At 39.6% G+C, this 25786-nt stretch overlaps 1 protein-coding gene across 2 annotated transcripts in view; it reads left to right on the top strand.

The window, feature by feature from the left end:
* The window catches only part of LOC124722501 (phospholipase A-2-activating protein), a 139445-nt gene extending 114566 nt beyond the window's left edge, over positions 1 to 24879 (top strand). For both annotated transcript variants that reach the window (XM_047247655.1, XM_047247656.1), the window contains 4 exons: positions 2193 to 2267; positions 9374 to 9517; positions 20298 to 20575; positions 23918 to 24879. In XM_047247655.1, the coding sequence (XP_047103611.1) occupies positions 2193 to 2267; positions 9374 to 9517; positions 20298 to 20575; positions 23918 to 24286 (866 nt within the window). In that variant the 3' untranslated portion in view covers positions 24287 to 24879. The remainder of the gene's footprint in view (positions 1 to 2192; positions 2268 to 9373; positions 9518 to 20297; positions 20576 to 23917) is intronic.
* The last annotated feature ends 907 nt before the right edge of the window (positions 24880 to 25786 follow it).

Here is a 25786-nt window from a genome sequence, read left to right as displayed (position 1 = left end):
TAGCAGCTCACTATCATTTTCACATGTTGGAACTACTGACATTACTTTAATGTTTTTTTTAAACAAAGATTGTACTTCCATATCATTTTCAAGGTCTTTCTAGTATTATCTTCATCCCTGGAATATGAGGTCTTTGACTTTCTGTTCCTCAATGTGTTCCTGGAGTAGGAGAAGATCAGTTTGTTTCCTTGCGCTGGTAATGTATTGTAATGTGACAGGTGTTTTACAAGTAGCTGCCCCTGTCGTTATTAACCCCTACTCTTATTCCTCTAAATACTCTTTAATTGTTTAGTATGTATTACTTATAAGGTATATTTTAGCTGCCTTTTTAAATAGATGTACTTTAGTAATCTTTTTTGTATCCTTGGGCAGTGTATTATAGAATTTTATTCCCTGGTAGAAACTCCTGTTTTAATTTTGCACAACAAATTGGTAGATGTTCTCACTTGGTGTCATAAGGACATCTATTTTTTAAATGGTTCTTTATAGTGATCCCAACTACTACTTTTAGTTGTTTCTGTTATGGCTTTTTGCTACAGTTTGAATCTTATAATCCCACCGATTCTTCAGAGGTCATTTCTTTTTAGATTACGAAATTCTCTTCAAAGATGTTCTTAGTACCTAAGCTTGTGATATGTGACCTTGTATGAATTGTTCCCAGTGCAAACTGCAAAGCCTACAACATTTTAAACAAACTTCCATACAGCATTATGAAAAGGATAGATTGCTGCTAACCATAAAGATGACAAATTTGGTGGCAGACAGGCATGATGAAAAGACTATTACAGGTAAGCTTTCGGCCAAAGTCATTTTCAGAAAAGAGAAACATTCACACAAGCAAGCATGCCTCACAAACATGACTGCTGCCTCTGGCCACTCTGCCACTCCCCAATCCCAACCCCTAGCCACAGGGATCATATCCCTGTGGAAGATCCGGGTGCCCAGTCCACCCACCCAGCACTTCCTGCTCCAGTTCTATCACAGGCTTATACTACTCCATTAGAGGCCAGGCTATCTGCAAAAGCAAGCATGTCATATACCAGCTCTGCTGCAATCATTATTCAGCTTTTTATATTGGCATGACTGCCAAGCAGCTGTCCATGAGGATTAACATCGACTGCCAAACTGTGGCCAAGAGCAAAGTGGACCACCCTATGGCACAACATGCAGCAGTATAGAACATTCTTGATTTCAGTCACTGCCTCACAACCCAGGCCATCTGGATATGCCTCTCCACCTCCAGTTTTCTTGAACAGTGCAAATGTGGGTTATCCTTGCAACATATTCTGCACTCCCAAAATCATCTCAGCCTCAACCTATAGTAACCTGTCCTCTTGCCCTCCACCCAGCTGTTTCCGCTCCCTCTGTCTTGTTACCTCTCAATTTAGCTCCCCTCACCCTCATTGTGCACTGCTCTCTGCTCGTGCGTCCACTGGTCTTCTCTTCTCTTCTCTTCTCTTCTCTTCTCTTCTCTTCTCTTCTCTTCTCTTCTCTTCTCTTCTCTTCTCTTGTCCACGCCTCGTCTTGCCACCTCTAGTCCCTGCAGCATCAGTTCCTCTTCCCCTCCCATACCCTGCTATCCCTCTCCCTTCCCTGCTGTACTCTGGATTATTGCTCTCATTCAACATGTTTCTGTTGCAGTCTGGCCAGAGTGGTCGGATGTAGCAGTCGTGTGTTTGTGAGGTATGTTTGCTTGTGTAAATGTGTGCATTTTTCTCTTTTCTGGAGAAGGCTTTGGCTGAAAGTTTTTTTGCAACAGACTTTTCATCGTGCCTGTCTGGAACTTGACGTGTTATTTTTACGGTGAGTAGCTATCTGTGTTTTTCATAATATTGTTGACATTCCAATCTGAACTGTCCATTGTTTAAACTTCCTCGCACTTCAGTTTGGCATATTGTAAATGTTAATATCTCTTGAAAGTTAATTTTTTATTGTAAGGTGTGACATGTTTACCGACATCATTTGTACCTGTTGTTTATAACTGAAACCCATTTTATACCCCCCTCCGTCTCTTATGAAAGTAATTCGGCTTGATGATAATGTTATGATTATGTTATTGACACTCTGTTGCTACCACTATTGATACCACCACCACCACCATTGTTGATACTATCCACATTGTTGCTGTTGTCACCATTATCAAGTCACTGTTAAATACTGTGAGCACTGAAACAATTTCTGTATTTTTTCAGATGATGAGAATACTGGATACTTCCCCCAGCGGACTTGCATTGCTTTCAATGTCTTCAATAAGACAGTTATTGAAGGTAAGCAGTTACTCCAGATACATTATTATGTAACAGACAATTTTTACTTTCTGTGCTTTATGGTTAATATTGCTTCAGTAGTACCTTGTAGGAATTATTCGTGCATAGTTAACCTCTCAAAACAGCAAATGTTGACTGTACCTTCTGATTATGTCAACTGTTGAAAAATTCATAATATGACGTATTTAACTTGAATTTCAGCAATGTGCCCATTATATTTAGTTCAATTCATAATATTGTATGAAGAAGAGAAATAGGCTGGGTTTGAACAGCCCTTTTATCTGGCATATTGGTTAGTATAACAGTATTGTGGATAAGTTTCACAATGCAAGTGTAAGAGCTCAGAATAACTGTCATAAGTCCAGAAAATTTTCATGGTATTAATGAGAACTGGTCTTCAGAGAGAGAATGTCATGCTCATTTTTATGGCTACATATAATGCATATGAAGAGGCTAGACTGATTCTGGAATTGACGGACAGATATGGACATTGTCCTCTCCATTATGTTATTAATGACTTTATGAAGATATTGGTGTGAAACACATTCCAGCATTCTATGAAGAGTGGCAAGTAACATCATTTGCATGTAGATGCTGATGTCATTCATGAAACATCTTGGATTCATTTGAGAATTCTTTAAGAGGTAGTCACACTTCTCATAGTCAGGTTAAGTTCCACTTAGGTACACAACTTCTCATTTATGTTATTAACTTATTTCTCCATTTCTGTAGACTTAAGGCCGAGTCATTCTGGATGTCATTTCAATGTCATGTCAAAACATGCTGAAACATGTTTTAAATGGTGACGTTCTTGCCACCAATCAATGTAAAGGAATGGCACAGAATGTCAATGTGAATGGTGTTCTGGAACAAAGTTTTTTCATTAACAAAGTAGTAGCATTATCTGCTAACATCTGAAGATAACATAATACCACCATATTCCTTTATGTTACGGTAGTGGGTTGTGTTCTTCTGTTTGTTCTTCTGTTTTATTTATTGCTTGGTTTGTTTTCATGACAGATTGTGAAGATAATGTGTGAGTTTCTACTTTGTCCCCCCTCCCCCTCCCTCTCCCTCATACTTTCTTGTGAAAGTGACCTAATACCTGAAAGCAAAAAATTATGCAGGTTTCATATTACCTTGACAAAGAAAAGTCCTGCTCCATGCATAAATAAGATTCTTCAACAATGAAATAGTCACCTCCATTGAGGAAGGAAAACGCAGTTTCTTAAATTATTTGATACTTATAAAGGCAACAAGATGTAATAGGAAAAGAAAAGAATTATATGCACTGCTTTCTAAATCTTGTTATTCTGTTTATAGATGTTTATTTCCATGAGCAAATAAATGTTGATGGTATTAAATATTTATATCAAAACTTCTTATTCCTTCAGATGTCTACAGTGTGTGGAATTTACCATATGAGCTTCGTCAGTAACATCAGTTATGAATTGTACTGTGAACATAAATAAAATCTACCACAATTTCTCTGTCCCTAGTGCTGCTGGAAATAAAAATTGGAACATTTTTTGAGTGTCTCCCAATTTATTTGTTCTATTGTAGAAACAATACGTGTGAAGTAGGCTACAAAAAATCATTACATTTAGAGATAGATAGTCAAACAGTTCTGAGGTACTATGTATGGAACAATGCTGAAACAACCATATTAGTATATTGGGCAAGCCTTCGTGGTAGCAATGCAGACATTGTCTTTGGCATGCAGTCAATCGCACAAGTGGTAGAACTGTTTTGGCTGTTTTGGGACAGTATTTCATAGTTGTGTATGAGTTTGGAGTTAATGAGTTTGACTAGTCATGAACTTGTGACACACACTATATGATCAAAAGTATCCGGACACCCCCAAAAACAATTTTTCATATTAGGTGCATTGCTGCCACCTACTGCCATGTACTCCATATCAGTGACCTCAGTAGTCAAGAGACATCTTGAGAGAGCAGAATGGGGTGCTCCGTGGAACTCACGGACTTCGAACGTGGTCAGGTGATTGGGTGTCACTTGTGTCATATGTCTGTATGCTGAAAACGTCCCTAGGTCCACTGTTTCTGAAGTGATAGTGAAGTGGAAATGTGGTGGTGGTGGGGGGTAGGGATGGGAGGGGAGACGTACAGCACAAAAGCATACAGGCTGACCTCGTCTGTTGACTGACAGACCAGCGACAGTTGAAGAGAGTTGTAATGTGTAATACACAGACATCTATCCACACAGGAATTACAAACTGTATCAGGATCCACTGCAAGTAATATGACAAGTTAGGCGGGAGGTGGGAAAACTTGGATTTCATGGTCGAGCGGCTGCTCACGAGCCACACATCACGCCGGTAAATGCCAAACGATGTCTTACTTGGTGTACTGAGCGTAAACATTGGACGATTGAACAGTGTAAAAATGTTGTGTCGAGTGACAAATCACAGTACACAATGTGGCGATCCGATGGCAGGGCGTGGGTATGGCGAATGCCTGGTAAACATCATCAGTCAGCGTGTGTAGTGCCAACAGTAAAATTCGGAGGCGGTTATGTTATGATGTGGTTGTGTTTTTCATGGAGGGAGCTTGTACCCATTATTGTTTTGCATGGCATTATCGCAGCACAGTTTGACAGAGCACTGAAAGACCTGAGTCGAAACAAGGCCCCGGGAGTAGACAACATTCCATTAGATTTACTGATGGCCTTGGGAGAGCCAGTCATGACAAAACTCTACCATCTGGTGAGCAAGATGTATGAGTCAGGCGAAATACCCTCAGACTTCAAGAAGAATATAATAATTCCAATCCCAAAGAAAGCAGGTGTTGACAGATGTGAAAATTACCGAACTATCAGTTTAATAAGTCACAGCTGCAAAATACTAACGCGAATTCTTTACAGACGAATGGAAAAACTGGTAGAAGCTGACCTCGGGGAAGATCAGTTTGGATTCTGTAGAAAGATTGGAACACGTGAGGCAATACTAACCTTAAGACTTATCTTAGAAGAAAGATTAAGAAAAGGCAAACCTACGTTTCTAGCATTTGTAGACTTAGAGAAAGCTTTTGACAATGTTAACTGGAATACTCTCTTTCAAATTCTAAAGGTGGCAGGGGTAAAATACAGGGAGCGAAAGACTATTTACAATTTGTACAGAAACCAGATGGCAGTTATATGAGTCGAGGGGCATGAAAGGGAAGCAGTGGTTGGGAAAGGAGTGAGACAGGGTTGTAGCCTCTCCCCGATGTTATTCAATCTGTATATTGAGCAAGCAGTAAAGGAAACAAAAGAAAAATTCGGAGTAGGTATTAAAATTCATGGAGAAGAAGTAAAAACTTTGAGGTTCGCCGATGACATTGTAATTCTGTCAGAGACAGCAAAGGGCTTGGAAGAGCAGTTGAACGGAATGGACAGTGTCTTGAAAGGAGGATATAAGATGAACATCAACAAAAGCAAAACGAGGATAATGGAATGTAGGCAAATTAAATCGGGTGATGCTGAGGGAATTAGATTAGGAAATGAGACACTTAAAGAAGTAAAGGAGTTTTGCTATTTGGGGAGCAAAATAACTGATGATGGTCGAAGTAGAGAGGATATAAAATGTAGACTGGCAATGGCTAGGAAATCGTTTCTGAAGAAGAGAAATTTGTTAACGTCAAGTATAGATTTAAGTGTTAGGAAGTCGTTTCTGAAAGTATTTGTATGGAGTGTAGCCATGTATGGAAGTGAAACATGGACGATAACTAGTTTGGACAAGAAGAGAATAGAAGCTTTCGAAATGTGGTGCTACAGAAGAACGCTGAAGATAAGGTGGGTAGATCACGTAACTAATGAGGAGGTATTGAATAGGATTGGGGAGAAGAGAAGTTTGTGGCACAACTTGACTAGAAGAAGGGATCGGTTGGTAGGACATGTTTTGAGGCATCAAGGGATCACAAATTTAGCATTGGAGGGCAGCGTGGAGGGTAAAAATCGTAGAGGGAGACCAAGAAATGAATACACTAAGCAGATTCAGAAGGATGTAGGTTGCAGTAGGTACTGGGAGATGAAGCAGCTTGCACAGGATAGAGTAGCATGGAGAGCTGCATCAAACCAGTCTCTGGACTGAAGACCACAACAACAACATCGCAGCACAGGCCTACATTGATGTTTTAAGCACCTTCTTACTTCCCGCTGTTGAAGAGCAATTCGGGGATGGCGTTTGCATCTTTAAACACGATCAAGTATCTGTTCATAATGCATGGCTTGTGGTGGAGTGGTTGCACGACAATAACATCCTCAGAATTGGCTGGCCTGCACAGAGTCCTGACCTGAATCCCATAGAACACCTTTGGGATGTTTCGAAATGCCGACTTCCTGCCAGGCCTCACCGACTGACATCGATACCTCTCCTCACTGCAGCGCTCCATGAAGAATGGGCTGCTAGTAACCAAGAAACCTTCCAGCACTTGATTGAACGTATGCTTGCAAGAGTGGAAGCTGTCATCAAGGCTAAGGGTGGGCCAACACCATATTGAATTCCAGCATTACCGATGGAGGATGCCATGAACTTGTAAGTCATTTTCAGCCAGATGTCCGAATACTTTTGATCACATAGTGTATTCGTAATTGCTGGTGGTGAACTGACAAACTGGTAGCCACCAACAATGGAGGGTGAAGCTTTGACAATGCCAGTCACTAGTGCTGATGGAATGTCAGAAAAAATGGTTTCACAAAAGGCAGCTGAAGATCCCAAGACAAAAGCCAATAGGCAATGGGTGTCCTGCATTGTTCAGTGTGTCCTCAAAACCAGTGGTGTATGGTCATTGTAAGATGTTGCTCCCTTTGTGTGTTTCATGGAATTGGTCCTGTATCTCATTGAATGGCTGGTTCCAGTAGTTGTCACTCTTCTGGAATTGAATTGAATTGAATTTTATTTGATCGTGTAAGATTACATTGTTTACAGTAAATGTACGTGTAATATAGGACATGTCAAAGTATTAACATTCATTATCACTTATTTTTCTACACCTTTAGCTTACCTTTTTACATCACTGATAATGAATAACAATATATACAAATTTTATGGCATAAGTATTCTGCAACACTGTGAAACTCTTTTTCAATGAGATAGTCTTTAAGTTTCTTTGGAAAGTCATTGTAAAGTACACTATCTTGCAGGTTTTTGGGCAGACTTCTTAGTAGTCTGATATAAGAGTACTGGGGTCCTTTTTCTAGCATTGCCAGTCTGTTGGGTATGCTCCGTACTTCATACTTCCTTCTTGTATTGTGGGTGTGTACACTAGCATTTGTAATCCAGTCCTCACTACCTTTTGTGATGTACATTATTGCTTTGTATATATATAACGATGAAAAAGTTAAGATACCTAAATTCTTGAAACAGTTTCTGCATGTTTCAGAGGTCTTTCTTCTTAAAATGGTCCTAATTGCTTTTTTTTGTGATGTGAACACTCGTTTTGTCTCTTGTTTGTTTGAGTTTCCCCACACAGTCACTCCATACTGTAAGTATGGTTCGGAAAGTCCATGATACACTGTACGCAGAAGGTTCTTGTCTGAATACTGTGATAGCTGCATCATTAAGATTATGACAGAGCTCAGTTTCTTACAGACATTATTAATAGTTTTTTCCATTTAAGTTCATTATCCACAAGAATACCTAAGAATCTAGCAGATTCTACTTCTTCCAGCCTTGTTCCATCAACCTCTAAATCCATGTCTACAGCCTTTTCCTTGTTTTTAAACACTGCATACATACTCAAGCTGTTCCTTATTTTGGTCACTATTTAGTAGTGTCATGTCATCAGCATACAATATTTTCTTTTCTTCCTCCTCAACACCTATATAATTAACAAACACATTAAATAACAATGGCCCCATTACCGAACCCTGCGGCACTCCATATTTGATGGGTTTGGTGTCTGATTGGTATGAGTTTCCTAATGATACATACTGCTTGCGGTTGCAAAAGTATGATTTTATCCATTCACCAGGTTGCCCTCGAATGCCATAGTTGCTTAATTTTTGTATCAGCATTTCATGGTCAATGTTGTCAAATGCCTTTGAAAGATCCAGAAACATTGCAGAGACAACCTTTTTCTCATCCAAGGACTGTAAAATGTAGTCTGTTAGACTGGCAATTGCTGATTCTGTAGATTTACCCTTTCTGAAACCATGTTGTGAGGGTATGAGAATGTTATGTTTGTCCAAATAGTTAACTAATCTGGTATACATAAGCATTTCTAGGATATTCGAGAAACCTGATATTAGTGAAACTGGTCTGTAGTTGTTGGGATCATCCTTATACCCTTTCTGTATAGTTTTCCGCAATTCATCTTCTGTGACTGGTCTTAAGAACATAGTACTGCATGATCTTTTTGGTACCTACTGCTTGAAATTGTCCTTGCAAATAACCATCACTGAAGCAAGACAGAACCTTTTCTCATCACTAAACACAACTTTATGATAGGAAGTCATGCAAGCAGCACCTTTGCATGTTGCCTATCTTTCAGTAAACTTATTGATACTACCAACCCCGGTGTGTGCAAAATTGCCCTTAACTTGTGCTCTGGTCACCTTTCAATCAACCATGTCTTCTTGTGTGATGATGTAGTCTAAGTGTGAATCTGTATGCATACGCTATCTGGAATCAGGACTACGTGGATGTGCATTTCCTTTGCACCATATCCAACATCGATACACAGCTAACTCTCACATTTTTGTAAAAGCAGTAGTCAGTCTCCTGCAGGCTCATAATATGTTGATGTGCAAAGTCAATTAAATGCAGGCATTGTATCATATCATTTCTGCAATGTTTACTAGCCCAGTGTGATGTCCAGAACAAGAGATTATCTTTTCACCTAGTCAAATGTGGTTTTATAGGCTCAATGTTTTCGTGCTCGGTATATTGGTTTATACTTCATCTACCCTCTGTCAATGACCCATGAAAATTTTGTTTCTACATCAGGTTTTTAGAAGTGTTCAGTTTTCATTGTCTGTTTTTATCTTTTGTAATATCTCCATTAAAGAAATTGAAACATACTGCAAATAATGCATGATTGATGTGCATTTTGTTAAAATAATAAATATCATAATTTTAATGTAGTTATCTGCATGTTTCTTTCCAGATAAACTTTTCCTTAACAATAACCTGGCAGGAGAACATAAGCTGGATATTGAACATGTTGATCAAGTGACAATGCTACTTAATGAAAGGCTCCTCGATGAGACTCAGATGAATGCTTTGATTGAAATGATGCATTGGCCTGAAGGTATGTCTTAAATGCCTTTTGTCTCTTATACTAAGTAGTCTTTGCTTAGCCGTAGTTGATTATCTACCATGCGATATAATATATTTGTCATGGGAAAGCTTTACCCCGCATCGCAGCATAGAGAGAGTGAACTGTGGAATGAAAAACAATACTCAGCAGCAACGACCACCACCTGAATATGTCGAGCTGTTGCATAGATGAAATATTGTGCGATTTACACAATATGATCTGCCAGCAAACCCAGGAAGTATATTTGCAATGCACAGAAAGTTTCAAAAAGCACGAAAATGCAATGTTATACTGTACTATATATGCTACAGCAGTTAACTTTGAAGCATATAAGACGTAATACATTTTAATAAACGAAACAGTAACTCTACTAGAGCTCCAAATAAAATACTGTTCTGCACTACAGTATATGAAATAGACTAAAAAATACACAAATATTTACAGCACTCTGCAAGTTATTGTAGGTTCATTTTTTCACTGCTTTAAATAAGTCAGTTTTCCTTTCCTTTTTTTGCGTGGTATTTCACACATTGTCTTTTGTGCAAATTGTTTTATATGCATCAGTTTCAACAACTCACTATGGTTTGGTTCACTTGCTCTCTTCGTTCACATTGACACTTTGTTATCCAATATATCTCGTATGTACTGGAAACATCATATATGATTCCTCATCTTCAACCACTTTATGTCCTCATTTTCTACGGCATCAGTAATGTGTTCTTCATTTATGGTGTCTGAAATCAGTTCCTTATTGTTGATGCCTGCCCAGTGGTTCAGGTCTTTTAAGATCAACATTGCGTTGGCGAACACCACATGCAGACCTGATGTCACTAATGTTGAAACCTGTGTCACTTCCTTTTTCATCTGTTGTGTTTTCCAAAACTGATAATTTTATCCAGAAATTCCCAATTTTCCTCAGACTGCTTTGCTATGCCAGACATACTGAATGCATAACAGTTGTCAGATTTCAAACTGGTTTACATTTTCCCATGTGAATTTACTGTTGGAATGAGCAGTTCACAATGGCAGTGAGTGTTAAGTCTTTCGCTGCTGTGGATGTGTATACATGTCCTGCTCTGCTGCTCTCCAGGTGCTGTGGGCATGTAACTTGGGGCACTTGGATTTTCCCACAGTGCTATTGACATCTGTATGCATCCAAGCCACCAATCTCTCAGTGCTGCAGATGAGTTACTTCCACATCTCGGTGAACAAGAGTTTCAAGTGTTTATCATATGACATATGTGCCCCTTTGTGTACTGTCATTTGGGGGGGATTCTTCTTTCAATATCTTGAACTGTTTATGAAATATGATGATTGTTGTGACCACGTAATTCCTGATTCACGGGGACAGAAATGGGTGTGTTGCATGTGACCATCCATCGGATATAAAAATCAATAACTTGAGAATGAAATAAGGTATTGAACTGCTCTTTGTTGCAAGTAGTATTTGGATATCGTATCTACATTTGATCTAGATCATTTATCAAATGAAGGTATCGGACTGTTAAGTTGTGCAAAACTCAAATGTTTTCAGTGAATAGTTCTCTTAAAATTGGTTGGTAAGTATTTCATAGAGGCCAGAAGACCCTTTCTCGGTACAGATACCAGCATTTGGCAAGCAGCATAGCCACAACAAAGCTGCGCTCAGCATTGAATACCGAGAGCACTTCTGTAGCAGCAAAAGGGTTGAATGCTCGTAGGATGCTGTGACCCAGTGGCTGAATTAATGCTGTTGTGTTGTAGACAAAAATTTTCTTCTGATTGCAACACATCAGCAGGTTGATACACTGTACAGTGATCAAGGGTTAATAGAGCTTCTTTTTTTGACTTAAGTGATTGCAGGTGCTTTATAACTGATGGAACAAATTCTTCATGAAACTACTTAATGAAGATATCACATGTCATTGAAGCATTCTTTGAATGCATGGCGGGGAACTGTAATAATGACATGTTGACACGTGTGAAACATCTAGGGCTATCACTTTTCTGTGTAAAATGAGGTTTCAGCCTGTGGTTACCAAATTTATTTGTGGCTAGCAGATAGCACATCTGAACTGCAAAGTACAGGATCCCATGAATCTGAGAAAAAAAGTGTCTATTAATGAGGGAAGATATACCCTATACACACTACAGTCAGACAGCACACTGAAGATCACCCAACCACTGAAGGGTTTCTCTGGAGACATGGATTTCTTTAATCCCCCCTTCTTTGAAAACATAAATTACACAATTTAAAATATGACCTACAGTTTGAAGTTCACTGCACTCACAAAAAGGGATCATCTGCAATATCCTGCTTTGTCATTAAGCTTTTACAGTGACCTGTTCCAGTTCTTATTCTGTTCATTCTTGTCCAGAGTATTGTTTGATCACATCAGCAGTAAGGAATCCATTTTGCAGGGTATTTGTTCACCAGTGTTCCTGCCAATCCCTTTCTACCTCAAAAACTTCTAATCTTTGGAAGATTTTCTGGTGAGGTTTCCTCGACTTCAGTTGATCCTTTGTGTGTAAATAATGAAGAATTTGCAGACTGCATTGGTTTGATATCTTTTTTGTCTTCTTTTTTATTGCAGCATTGTGTGTGATGTTGGTGACTGGACACTGGCTAGCAGTTTCAGTGAGCCACTTTATGATCATCATCGATTCACTGAGCTCCACATCAACTTTTTTTGTGTGGGCACTCATTGCTCACACTGGGGCACAGTATTCTGCAGTACTACGTGCCAGTGCTGATGGGCACAGTGTGTTTGCATCATTTCTCCATGGGCTGCCTGTTAGTTTGGCTAGTATATTGTTTCTGGATTTCAGTTTTTGCTTCACTACTTGTAGGTCGTGCTTGTATGGAAATGTATGGTCAAGTTTAACTACTAACTATTTATAGGTGTTTCCATGTTTAATTGACTCTAGATTGAGTTTCAGGCTCAACTTCCTGTTGGCTTCTTTATTGTTGAGGTGTGTAATGATACAGATTTAGAACTTGCTTTCAAGTGCCGTTTGGTATAATACTCGTGATTTTGATGGTGTGGTAATTGCTAAATGATTGCTATGGGAAAATTTATGTGATGTTGTGTTGTGTAAATCTGATAATATAATACAAAGTTGAAAAGTGAGGAGGCGAGCACTGAACCATGAGGTAGGCCATTGTGAAGTGTTCTGACACTGCATATCTTATCTCTCAGTATAGCATAGATTTCATGATCTCTGGCATTTGCTTGCATTTGGTGACTTCTGTGAGTTCACCTAAAAGCCCTTGGGTCCCGACTGTGTTGTACTATTCCCTGTCAAAGAAATGGTAATAGCATGCAGATTATAGCCTGTACAATGTAGCAGGCACAGGTGAAGTTTACCTGGAGGAACACCAGATGTGACCATGAATTGTAACTGATGACCCCCACAAAATGCAGCATTGGATGGGACCCATTGTCATGGGCGAATGCAGTTTGGAATAGACAGCAGACAGCTGAACACGTCTTACACTTAACTTGTGTACAGCCATCACTTGTGTACATACAGAACCTACTCTCATTACCGAAGACAACAGAGTACCATTTCACCCTCCATGTAACTCTTTCTTGACATCAGAGTAGCAATGCTTGGTGCTGTTGTGGTGTCAGTGGTAGCCTGGCCAGAGATGTGTGTGATCTTAATTCAGCTTGAAGCAGACTGTTTTCAGTAGTCCCTGAAGAAACAGCAGGTGTAAAGTGTGGCTAGATTTTGTCCCTGGATGAAGTTCATTCTGCCACTGCTGCTCACACAATGCATCAATCTTGACGTGTGTGTGTGTGTGTGTGTGTGTGTGTGTGTGTGTGTGTGTGTGTGTGTGTGTGTGTGTGTGTGTACTATGTGAATGTTCAATACATTCTCAATATGTCTATTCAGCTTGCTGCAGTCCCACTATGTGACCTCATTCAAGCGGCTGAAGCTGTTTAATAGGAGTACATAGTTGTCGATGGAGCATGGTTGTACTCTAGAATGAATGTTGTAAACGCTGTTCACCTCTAAATTCAGCAAAGTTAGTGCCTGGAGCATCAAAGCAGAAGGTGCACAGACAGACCCCCTGAGCAGCGTCTGATTGCTGATGTCCATGACAAATGATTGCTAACACTGCAGCCCCTCTGTATTATGCATATATTATACCTTGGTGCTGCTGAACAGAGTCCTTGAAGGTAATGCATTTGTTTTTTTCCATCAGTGTAGTAGTGCAGGCCATGCGGGCAAGATCACTCAAGGTTGTATACATTCCACCTGCTACACAATCATAGCTTAAGCACCTCTTGTGTAAGTGGATCAAATTACGTTCCTAAAACCTGTCTTGATAATCTGTTGTAGAGAGAGCATTAGGTACCTGCCCGGTCATAGCCCCCTGACAGTGCAGGGAACACACTTGATAACTGAAATGAAAACTTTCTATACATGCCGAGTGGTACTGCATGTCAGATCTTTGACATGGGGCTTCTAGTCAATGGTTAACATGTGAGATAGATGGTTTACTGTGGGAGGGTGATGCTTATGGGAAGAGCTGCGATCAGCGTTGGATGATCCACAATGAAAATGATAAAACTTTCTCACACTGTTGGTTGCAAGATCCCTGTGATCTTGGCAGAGAGAGTAGATTGATTGTGTTGTGCTAGTCAGAAATACAGAAACATAAAATATTAGTACACTTTATGACAGTGTGGATAAGATGATTTACTTAGCTTTACACACTCCATTTCTCCAAATATTAAAGCATCCCTTGATGCAGACAAATCTACAAGAGTCTTCACCTGAAGTATAACTGACATAATGTTCACATTAGGTTCTGCCTAAGACATGTAATACTCTGGTGGCCTAGCTAAGACAATGCTGTTGTCTTGATCGGTGTCTGTGTACTGAGGCAAGCGTTCCTCTGCTCATCCTTACGTAGACCATCGATTACAGAGTGGTGTAGCAAAAGCTCTAAGTGACGTGGCTATGCCAGCAGTGCTCATTGCTTGGTGCAGCATGCAGTGACCATACTTTCTTATGGTTTCATTGCGAGGTGCAAACCTTGCTTTGGCACCCTGTTGTTTGGCTGACAATGCAGAATGTTATGAGACAAAGACTTCCTGCTTCCAGACCACATTGGGGTGGAAAGTAGATTAAAATGAAATGGTGAGAAGTAATCCCCTCAGTACTTAGTTTGAACCTGAATGGATGATGTGTCCTATTTTCCCACAAAAACTTAATTTTTTGTTGAAAATATTGAAGGAAATCTCCACTCAGTCACAGGAATTCTTTCCCATGAGAAGCTTGCTGACATTACTGTCGTAATCACTTCTCACTACCATCTCTCCTTGGTATAACATGCAGCAATTCTGCATGCCATGGCTTCATTAAGTTCTTGAAATTTCCAGAGGTAGGTGCCAGCAGATAACTACACATAAGTCTCTGTCCCTATAAGTTACAGGCTGTTGATTTTTAGGCATGGCACTGGCAGTCGATAGCATCCTGACGTGTTCCACCGGGTTCAGAAAAGCTGCGTTTGGTGGCCACGGCATGAATGTTATTCACTATCATGTTCCTTAAACGACAATAGCACGAGTCTGATTAAGTGACAGCCGTAAGTAGACTGTTGATTACAGTGGTGTAGCAAAGCTCTAAGAGGTGTGGCTATGCCAGTATTGCTCATTCATTGGGGGCAGCATGCAGCGACTATGCTCTTCTGTGGTTTTGTTGCAAGGTGCCAATCTTGATTTGGCACGCTGTTCTTCAGAAAACACAGTATCCACCTTGAAAGTGACTGGAAACACTGACCAAAAAAATAATCAGAGTGCACTCCCATATCCAGAGATGCAGATGCAGTGGTGAGTTGAACTGCGAAGTGATGTTCTGGGGCAGCATGACAATGATGTGGGGGCTGGAGCGTTCATGGACATTGGGTCAGGCAGCTGGAAAGGCACCAGCGGGGTGGCGGCCTCTATGGGCACCACCATGGATAAAGCCAACCTTGTTGGAAGTGACTGCTGGTGTGGGCCCCAGCGACATGCTGGGTCTGTGGACAGACATTCTGTGGCAGAATCACTGACATACTCAGAAGTGCACCACAGCTGGTTTTGGTGGTGCCACTGCAGCCCTGCAGAACATCTGATGTTGCAATAAGAATGGGGTTATTTTAATGACTGTGCTCCCAGGGCTGTTTCTTTCCAAAACAAATTGTAGATGACTTCATATTGCAGCTGAAACTTAATCTAACTTGGCGAAACGTATTATGTCTGTGGCGGTTGCAGGTGATGCAACAGGTTACTACACTGTCTATGAGTGCATAATAGATATGCTGTTGACATCCCGTCATGTGGCAAGGAGCAGTAGGACAGGAAAATCATCAAAGCTTGCTGGTCTGGAGTTTCTCCTTTTGACTTTTGAACATTGAACTGAACTGTTCAGTGGCGCCATTAGACTGAGGGTGAAAAGATGCGGTGAGCACATGGTGTATGCCATAGGTGCCACAAAACTTTCGGAAATCGACTGACTTGAATTGTGGTCCATTGTCTGAGACAGTGACCTCTGGATGACATTCAAGACAAAAAATAGAAGACAAAGCCAATATCATACTTGCAGTAGTGATGAATTGTAAGTGTCTAAGACTAACAACCACATCTTGATCCATAACAGACTCGTGGAAATCAATATGAATGCATTACTGTGGTTAGACAGATCTGACCAATGTCTTCCTCAAACTTTGGAAAGAGATGTCATTTGCTCAGTCTGAACATCTATCCCCTGCTGAGTACAATGATGTCTAGTGAGTTGCTTCGCGTGAACTATGCGCCAGTGATCTTGGTGCAATAAAGACAAAACTTCCCATTGTAGGGAGTGAGGAGTCACAACAGGCACATCTGCATGCAACAGCATAACACCTGATCATGTGGGTAGTGCGTGATGATGCGAAAAAGTCACATGTCACTGAGTAAGGAGCTTCTTTCAAACTGCATGGCCACCCATGTCACACTTATTGGAAAACAACCTGCAGAGCAGCAACACACTGAAAATCATAAGGAAAATTTTGACTACATTCAAAATTGTGAGAATCAGTGTGAAACCATAATTCCTCAGATGACTCAAATGCGGTGGCAGTACCAACTGATAACGAAGAGGACAAGTCAGTGTTCGAATGTTGGGCAGTGGGCCTGTACAACAGCTCAGATTGATAATTATACAATATCAGAGCCAGATGTTTCAAATTTTGAGCTGTCTGAGGTGTGACAGGCTTGGCAGCATTGAATGAGGCCATCAGAGATATTGGTGGATTTTTTAACACCATAGATAATGGCGAGTGCCTCTTTTTCAAGCTGACCGTAGTTACACTGTGCTTTGTTAAGAGTTTTTGAGTCAATAGCAATAGTTCTATCAGAAGAACCACTTTTGTGGGAGAGCACAGCTCCGATTGTGTAAGAAGAGGAATCTACAGCCAATATGACAATACGGCTGAGTCAAAATGAATGGAACATCTACCACTTAACAATGCATCTCTTAATTGCTGAAATGCATTCTGGCATTATTTGGACCACACAAAAGGAACAGCCAATTGAACAATGCAGAAATTTGCTCAGGATTAGCAATAAATCTGATGTAATAGGTGATTATTTATTACAAAGTATTGCTTGGACTGTTCATCCAATGGCAACTGTAAATATGCCTCACACAACTCAGTCTTTGAAAAGTATCTGCCCTGTCTCAGTCTGTCTATCAATTCCTCCAGACGTAGAAGAGGAAAAGAATCCATGACAGTTTGTGGGTTTACTGTTGCTTTAAAGTGAACACATGGATGTAAACTACCAGATTGCTTCTTTAGAATGACCAAGGATGATGCCCAGTGACTTGTAGAAACAGGTTGTCTTTCCATCTTGTGTTTGTGCAGGCTGCTTCTAGAGACGAAAAAATTTAAACCTTGCTGCTGCAATATGGACTTGACTATCATGATGTTCATCTAGTAGCTTAACAAGGTTGTTGCAGTTGATGGATTTGGGACTAATGTCTGTACACAGTTTAACACACACATGGTAGATGTTGGCTCCAACTGTCGACAAGAAGAAAGCATTGAGCTCCATACCTTTTCTTTTGTATGCAGTGAAATGGGCCTCCAGTTTTGCGTAATATTCTGACCATTCTGCTTCCTGACTATGGTATGGGCGAAATTTAGGTGGAGCAACCAGTGGCGGTGCTGCTTGGCGCGAGAGTAGTGACATCAGTTGTTGAATGCCAAGCAGCCGGCATTCAATATGCTGCGCTTGAAATGGAGTGATTTCGGTTAGACATATTTCCTGTGGTGGTTCAGACATGGTGAAACACTTGATATGATACACAGATTTCAAGAACAGGAAGTTGGCAAGACCAGGCAGTGAAAGCACATCCTTACTTGCACACAGTAACTGTGCAGCTGGCAAAGCAAGCCTATTTTGCAAACAATTTCATCACCATTTGTTGTGTCGAATGAAAATACACATGGCAGTACAAGGGTGGGTTCATTGGCTAGCTTTGGGGGGGGGGGGGGGGAGATTGAGTGGAACTATGACACACAAAATATATTAGTTTACTTAAGTACAGTATGGGTAAGAAGATTACTGAACTTAATACACTCCATTTCCTCAGAAATGTTCTGAGTATTTGCAACTGTTTCGGGATATTAAAGTATCACTTGATAACCCACAAATTTACAAGAGTCTTTGCCTGAGGTTTATTTGACATAATATCATTTTCTGCCTAAGACATTTAATATTCAGGTGGCTGATCTAAAACAAGGCTGTTGTCTTGATCAGTGACTGCGAAATGGAGTGAGCATTCCTCTGCTCAGCCGTAAGTAAAATATTGATTGCGGAGGTGTAGCAAAGCACTAGGAGGCATGGCAATGCCAGTGTTGCACATTCATTGGTCGGGCATGCAGAGACTATGCTCTCTTATGGTTTCATTGTGAGATGCCAACCTTGCTTTGGCAACCTATTCTTCGGATGACACCACAGTTGTTTCAATGCAGAATGTTGTGACACAAAGGCTTCCTGCTTCTGGACCACATCAGGGTGGAAAGTAGATTCAAATGAAATGGTGAGAAGTAATCCCCTCAGTACTTAGTTTGTACCTGAATGGATGGTGTGACCTTTTTATCCACAAAACCTTAGTTTTTTGTTGAAAATATTGAGGGAAAATTCGGGAACTAGTATATATTAGGAAAATGCAGAGAGATTTGATGATTTAAAAAACTGATATCCACTCAATCACAGGACTTTTCCCCCATGAGAAGCTTGATGATGTTTTGCTCCACACGTTCACCTTAGTCTGGTACAGCCTGTAATTTTCCATTGCTGTGTGTGTGTGTGTGTGTGTGTGTGTGTGTGTGTGTGTCCATCTTTGAATGCAATGCAGCAGCAATTCTGCATGGCATGGCTTCATCAAGTTCTTAAAGATTTGATAGGTTTGTGGTAGCAGATGATTACTCATAGGTCATACAGCTCCTATAAATTACGGGCCATTGGTTTGTAGGTATGGCACTGTCACTCGATAGCATCCTGACATTTTCCACTGGGTTCAGAAAAGCTGAATTTGGTGGCCACAACAGAAATGTCTGTTCACTATCATGTTTCTTAAACCACAGTACCATCATTCTGGATAAGTGAAACATACAGTTATCAAGCTGGGACATGCCATAGCCATTGGGGAAGACATCATGTATGAACGGATACAGGTGATCTGCAATAATGTTCACGTAACCAACAGCTGTCATGATGCCATCAATTACTGTGCTACTGTGGGAGGCCTAATTGGCTCTCACACATAGCATAATACTGCGCCCCCCCCCCCCCTCCCACCAGCTGACCCGCATCCATGGCATGGTGCAGGTTTTGAGCAGCTATTTTGGTCAAGACCATGAACCTGGTGCAACAAGAAACATGATTATTCCAACCACGCAACACATTTCCATTGATACACAGTCCAGTGCTAATGAGAGATTAGAGCCCACACAGAAGCATACCGACAATCCTCCTTTCCACGAGCAATACGAGACTGGAATAGAGGGGAGAACCGATAGAGGTACTCAAGGTACCCTCCGCCACACACCGTCAGGTGGCTTGCGGAGTATGGATGTAGATCCCCTGCCCACTGCAATTGTAGCTGATGATGTTGTCATGTCAGCATAGGAACATGTGCGGGTTGTCTGCTGTGGAACCCCATGTTCAATAATGTTTCATGGTGAAATGTGTATCATTTGTGTTTCGAATATTCGTTGCAATGTGGAAGATTAGCATTATATTTGATGTCTTGTATAGTATGTGATGGAAGAATGTTTTCATTGTCATTTTGCCCCTTTCTGTTTTGCCCCTTTGTGTATGGTACCAAGCAATATTGATGAATTACACACGTGAGCTTGAAGGGTTGTTAACATGGGCGAGAGACATTAACTAATATTTGTCCTCTGTTCTCTGCAAGGAACCAATTTATTTTCATTTATTTCCTGTAAAGTGTGGTGTTTTATCCTTCTTACATCTTACCATAAATGCTTCTAGTATTTCTTAACAGAATAAATGGTGTGTAATCTAATGTTCAATGTATCTCTCTCCAGCAGTGCTGTATCCCTCTAGAGAGTGATCATGATTTTGTTTTGAGACCTAGAAAATAGTCAAAATGTGTATTGTGTGACACTTATGTATTAGTATTGGTGTTTCTTTTGTTAGTTAGTGGCAAAACACATTATACCCATGTTTAACCATACTTTAGTTTCTTTTGTTAACTGCTGTAACACAGTGTTATATGTTTACAGACTGTCTTGTTCCTGCATTGGACCTGTTGAGGGTGGCGGTACGCTCAAAACCTGTTTTCCAAAGGCTATTCAGTGTCCGTAATGGTTACGACATCCTGACTGTGATTGACAGATACATGCAACCAATCTATGGTTCTGATGTGTTGCGTGTGCTTTCTTTACGTACAATATGTAATATAATGGTTCATGAAGAAGGGAGAAAATTGTTCCTGGCTCAGAGAGATAGTATCCTTGATGTAATCAAAAGATATAGGAAACCCTATTCTAAGCATATGCAGGTACAGTATCTTCAAACAGTATCTTCAATGTCGATATTCTGGTCTTTTTTAGATTAATATCCTGAGCCACTTGGTAAGTAGAGCACTAAGTTTGTTGGAACCAGGAATTGAACAATAGAACTTGCGGAAATGTAAAAACATAAAATTTGGAAACAAAGGAGTCTGCTTTGTAAAATCCAGAAGAGTAGGAGACAGAAGTTAAGTAATCTGACTCTGGTAAATATAAGGCATATAGAATTACTGTAAATAGGGTAACAGATTGAGGGATTATAACTGAATGCAGGTGGTCAGGTCAGACCAGAAAACTCATAATACTTTGTGAGAAGGCTCTTTATTGGTGAGGGAATTTCAGTAACAGTCACTCATTCTTGGGCACAGTGATTGTTATTTACAGCTCTGGCATAGTGTGAGGTTTACTTTCTCCAGTACTGTGTGGTATAATGTGGTGTGTGTGTGTGTGTGTGTGTGTGTGAGAGAGAGAGAGAGAGAGAGAGAGAGAGAGAATGATTTTATTATTGAAATGGTGTGGAATGAATCAGTTTGTGGGAAACGAAATCAATGAAGCTATTGTGTTTTAGTCCTACTTGTGCAGTTACACTGCAAAATTAGAATTTTTAAATTTTTTTATATATATACTGGCTACCAGCCTTCAAATAGAAATTCGTCCATGAAATAGGAGTGGTCCAGGAGAAATTGATTTTGAAATTGACTTAAAACTTGCTTTGCTACCTGTCAGACTTTTTAAGTTATTGGGAATATGATTAACAATTGAGCCAGTGGCATTTTTAATAATGGGTAATAAAGGCCACTTTTTTCTCTAGTGTTCTAGGGGTGGACATAGTTGTTTTCTCAAATTTTGGTGGGCTGTTTATGATGAAATTAATTAGCAAATATATGTATTGTGATGCTGCAGTTAAAATGCCAAACTCCTTGAAGAGATACCTACATGATGACTGCATGTGAACACCACATATTATTCTTGCTGCTTTCTTTTGTACAATCAGTACTTTCTAAGTGGTGAGTTAACCCCTAAAATTATTCCATGAGACATTGTTGACAGGAAATGTGCAAAATGTCAGGATGGTCACATGTTTGTTTCCAAGACTAGCAATTTTACGAAGAGCGAAAATAGCTGACATAATTGTTTGATAAGCTCATCAATGTGCTTCTTCAGATTCAAGTTTTCATCAGTACATACAGCCAGATATTTGGGGCATTCTACACTGCTTACTGACTCCTGTTCATGTGCTAAATCAATTGTTGTTATGACTGTTAGTTGTGCAGAATGGAATTAGTGTGTTTTTCAAAATGTAGGGAGAGTCAATTTTCAGAGAACTACTTAATAAGCCACACGTCTTTCTCTCTAATGGGATTTATTATAACAGTAGTATCATATGCAAAGAGTCTTAGCTAACTGAAGAAAAGGTGGAACAAAGGGAAGTAAGAGGATAAGGCTTCATTGCCTGTACTAAGACCATGATATTATCAATGAAACTAAACCAAATGAAAGATTCAGAAAACTGATGGATATGTAGGATTCTTACAGATGGCCTTGAACATGGTAGCATTAGACAATGCCATAAAAAAGTCCATGATAGTTTTATGGATTTGTTGGTAAATTTTAATATCAATTTTGAAGCAGAGGAAGGTGATATTGATTGTGAGGGGTAAAATATTAGGTGATGTGAGAGAAGGGGAGAGGAACTGTGGACAATGTAGGAAGTGTTTTGTGTTTCAGATATAGGATAACATATTGTGACAAATGAGTTGGATGTGTTCAGCCACCAGTGCATAGATCCTTCCAGTGAGGGCACCAAAAACAGGTACATTTTGTGTGTACAGGCTTATAGACCTCAGGAAACACATACAAATTGGGGGCAATCAGGAAGGAAATGGCCCCATAAGGCATATGTTGGGATGTGTCAGGGAAATTTAGAGAGTACTTCATTCCATTTTAATGGTCTTACAATGGACAAGGCAAGGGGAGGTGTCAACCATGACGTATTAATGAATAATCCCAGAACAGTCCATAGAAAATTTGGATTGGTGGACTAGTATTCTCTTAACACTTAGTTCTTCAGTCTATTGAATTCATTTTACTGATATACAGTTATGGTAACAGAATACTTACATATTCTATTTTAATATAACCCAATTCAAAGTTTGGTAGTGTCAAATGGAGGAAGTAGGATGCTCTTTTGTGAAGGCATTTTGAAATATAGAATTTTATTTTTTGCGTTCCTCTATCTGTGAGAGACAGTATGGAAGATTTCAATGTATTTATCAACTTTAAAATAGGATCAAAATGTAACTGGATTATCTAAAAAAAAAAAAAAAAAAAAAAAAAATTAGACCTGAAAAGTGTTGTAAGTTTCTTACAATATGCAAGTTACTATGAATTTCTATGTTATCAGTTTCCCTGAATTTTATTCTGAAGTGACGGAGAGTAATACTCTTTATGACCCAAGCATTTTCCAATTTGTACCATTACACCCAAGATGATCTTCAGTCTTTTATCATTTTACTTTATGTGCGTATTCCCAGAGTGGTATTTATAATGACATTTGAGTGTCTTTGACTCTCGCTTATCAGTTCTTCTGTTTAGTTAATAACATTTCATGTAATCACATTTTTCAAAGGGAGTACATGTCACATTATTGGTGTAATGCGTTTGCTGTTGTCAGCAGAAGGCAAGGTGCTTGGATGCACATGTAAAGCTGCTTTTCTCGTCCTTGCCAAATTTGAAATATATGAAAAGTTCCAGTTGCGAATAATGATTTATTTAGGAATAAAGATGACAACTCACTAAAGGCAGAAGCACTGTGTACTCGACAGAGACACACACAAAAAGTACAGAGCTTTACTTTGCTAACTTTTGGAATGTAATTCCTTTCTCAAGCTGTAGGAGAAACATGCATGAGTGCGCGAACGCGCGCGCCCACACACACACACACACACACACACACACACACACACACACACACACACGGCTAGCTTTAAGAATGGAATTGCTTTCTCAAGCTGTAGGTGGAAGCAATTCTATTCTGAAAGCTAGCAAGGTAAAGCTCTGTACCTTTTGTGTGTGTATCAGTCAACAACACAGTGCTTCTGCCGTTAGGGGAGTTGTCTCCTTTATTCCTAAATAATTTGTTAAATAGGTATTACCTACAAGACACTGTATGGTTCTATAAAATCATTGTTCCAGCACATCTAATCTGTCTTCATGTGTATTGTGTATTCAAACTGGGAATCTATTTTAATGTTCCATTTGTGGTGTTTAGAGTTGTTTTCATGGATTTATAGACCAATTGTTTTTACATGTATTGTATCTTTCATTATTAGATGGCCGTGGCCACCGTTTTGCTAAATCTGAGTGTGGCAGCGAATCATGACAGAGATGTTGCTACACTGACGGGTGTAGCACTGACCCTTGGGGCCGTTTTTCCGCACATCAGAGAGAGCGAAGCTAGCTTCCGAGCTCTTGTTGCCCTGGGAACTTGCATGTGGGATTTTGATGGTAATGATTGGGATGAACCATTGCTACTTGTAACAACAAATGCTCAAATTATGGAACACATAAAGCACGTAGCTGCATCTAGTTTTGGTGCACCGTCATCAGCAAGTGATGAAAGACACAAGCTTCTGGAAAAATTGAATGCTTGTGCTGAAGAATTGTTAAGAAAATTACAGGGAACTACTAAGGACAATTAGAAACCTAACTTGTCAAAATTTGTTGTTTAATTACTTTCAATTTTAGACTGATTAATTTAATGTGAATTCTATATTTTCATATTTGATTACAAAGGAGTCAAAGCATAACTTATATGAATGTGATATTAATAATAAGTTACAAAGAAATGTTTTTTGTCTGTGCCAAACAGCCATTATCCAAACTGCACTTAATCCAAAGACGAAGTCAAATGAAATTTGAAATTTGTATTACCTGTTTTGATGCTTGAGACCCTTCATGCAAACTGAAATTAATTATAAATGTAAAATGAGATGAAATCCAGTGTTTGAATTTTACATTGAATTCCAGTTTCAATTCAGTTGTGTGTTCTTGTTCAATGTAACTGTTCAATGTAGTTGTTCAATGTAACTATTCAGTGTAACTGTTCAATGTAGTTGTTCAATGTAGTAGTTCAGTGTTCTTGTTCGGTGTTTTCAAAAAACTTTGTGTGTTAATTCTTAGTTGTAAACATGAGCCGACTTTGATTTTTTGTTTGGAACACAAGAATTAAAAAACAAAAAAAAAAAAAAAAAAACCTTGCAACTTCAAGGGCCTAAATTGAAGATTGTAGAAGGAAACCAAACTTGTGTCTCGATACCTGTTTGCCATTATGAAAAACCATTCCACAGACTGCAGTTACTTACCTGGAGCATAACAAAACAAATTTTTAAATGGTTTTGTGAACACACACAAATTTTAAGATTATTTATTTACTGTGAGATATTTTGTTCTTAAAGCAAAAAAAAAAAAAAAAAGATGAAAAGGAAAAAGTTCCAAGCAAATTATTTGTGATGTCCCCACAAAACTGTTAATTTGAAAATAAAGATTATTGTTTGTGGATGTAAAATTTTTTCTCTTTAGCACCTATAAAATTTCAATGCTCTGTATAGCCCATACAAAAACTTGAATTGAATGATAAAGATGCAGCAACACAACAATATTTGTATGTACGTTGATGCTTTCTTTTACTGGTGTCCATTGTTGTCGAGACTGTTAATACCATTTATTGTGAAAAGGATAGATTGCTACTCACCATATAGAGTAGTGCTGAGTTGCAGACATGCACAACAAAAATAGTGCTGTATGGTTAAGCTTCTGGCCAAAAGGCCTTCTTCTAAAGTGGAAAACACACACACACACACACACACACACACACACACACACACACACACACACACACCCGCGTCTCGTGGTCGTGCGGTAGCGTTCTCGCTTCCCGGGTTCGATTCCCGGCGGGGCCAGGGATTTTCTCTGCCTCATGATGGCTGGGTGTTGTGTGATGTCCTTAGGTTAGTTAGGTTTAAGTAGTTCTAAGTTCTAGGAGACTGATGACCATAGATGTTAAGTCCCATAGTGCTCAGAGCCAACAACAACAACAACAACAACAACACACACACACACACACACACACACACACACACACGTGACCACTGTTTGGCCGTTGAGGCTGGACTGCATATAACAACTGCCAGTTGGCAGTT

This window comes from Schistocerca piceifrons, chromosome X, assembly GCF_021461385.2.
Source record: "Schistocerca piceifrons isolate TAMUIC-IGC-003096 chromosome X, iqSchPice1.1, whole genome shotgun sequence".
NCBI lineage: Eukaryota > Metazoa > Arthropoda > Insecta > Orthoptera > Acrididae > Schistocerca > Schistocerca piceifrons.
Note: the sequence above shows the minus strand (reverse complement) of the source record. Positions and strands in the feature narration are given on the sequence as shown.